Source organism: Ipomoea triloba, chromosome 1 (assembly GCF_003576645.1).
Source record: "Ipomoea triloba cultivar NCNSP0323 chromosome 1, ASM357664v1".
Taxonomy (NCBI): Eukaryota; Viridiplantae; Streptophyta; class Magnoliopsida; order Solanales; family Convolvulaceae; genus Ipomoea; species Ipomoea triloba.
This window is the reverse complement of record NC_044916.1, coordinates 33,263,948-33,264,582: the sequence shown is the minus strand read 5'-3', so window position 1 is coordinate 33,264,582 and position 635 is coordinate 33,263,948. Positions and strand designations below refer to the sequence as shown.

At 34.5% G+C, this 635-nt stretch overlaps 1 protein-coding gene across 1 annotated transcript in view; it reads left to right on the top strand.

Annotated features, from left to right (window-relative positions):
- Window positions 1–635, top strand: part of LOC116012769 — a 10,226-nt gene continuing 9,591 nt past the window's right edge. The window contains exon 1 of the mRNA XM_031252428.1: window positions 1–175. Coding sequence (XP_031108288.1) covers window positions 1–175 — 175 coding nt within the window. The remainder of the gene's footprint in view (window positions 176–635) is intronic.

Sequence of the window (635 nt, the reverse complement as noted above, 5' to 3'; positions counted from 1 at the left end):
ATGATAGAGAAGAGTCAGGATTTTAAAGCAAGGGCTCTGATACCATGCAGAAAAATTGATGTTTCAGATCAGAAGGCTCTGATACCATGCAGAAAAATTGATGTTTCAGATCAGAAAAATGCAGAAAACTGCAGAAAAATTGATGTTTCAGATCAGAAAAATGCAGAAAACAGATGTTCAGAACATGAATGAAAAGTTTCTGATCTATACAAGATATTTCTTCTCTACCTTATTTCAGATATACACACTAATATATATACACACAAGAGACATACTAAAACTACACTGCTCTAGGTAACCAGTACACTGCACTGCTCAAGAAGTCTGCCCAAGAAGTCAAAGATGTGGACTGCCCAAGGCAGACTGCCCAAGGCAGACTTATTTAATATTTCAACAGTATCAAAACTTTGTTTTGTTTTTTAAAACATTTTGATCCAAATTGATAAAAACCAAGTATTGATGTAATATATACTTATGAGATGCAACTGAACTTTCCTAATGATTGAGATCTGAGCTGAGCAAGCAGTTCTGGCCTCTTGATCCTGGATAAAAGATCTTAGAACCATGCTAGGTTAAGGGGTCTAAAACCTGCACATGCATACATGATTTCTATGAAGTTTTTTTTTTTTTTTTTT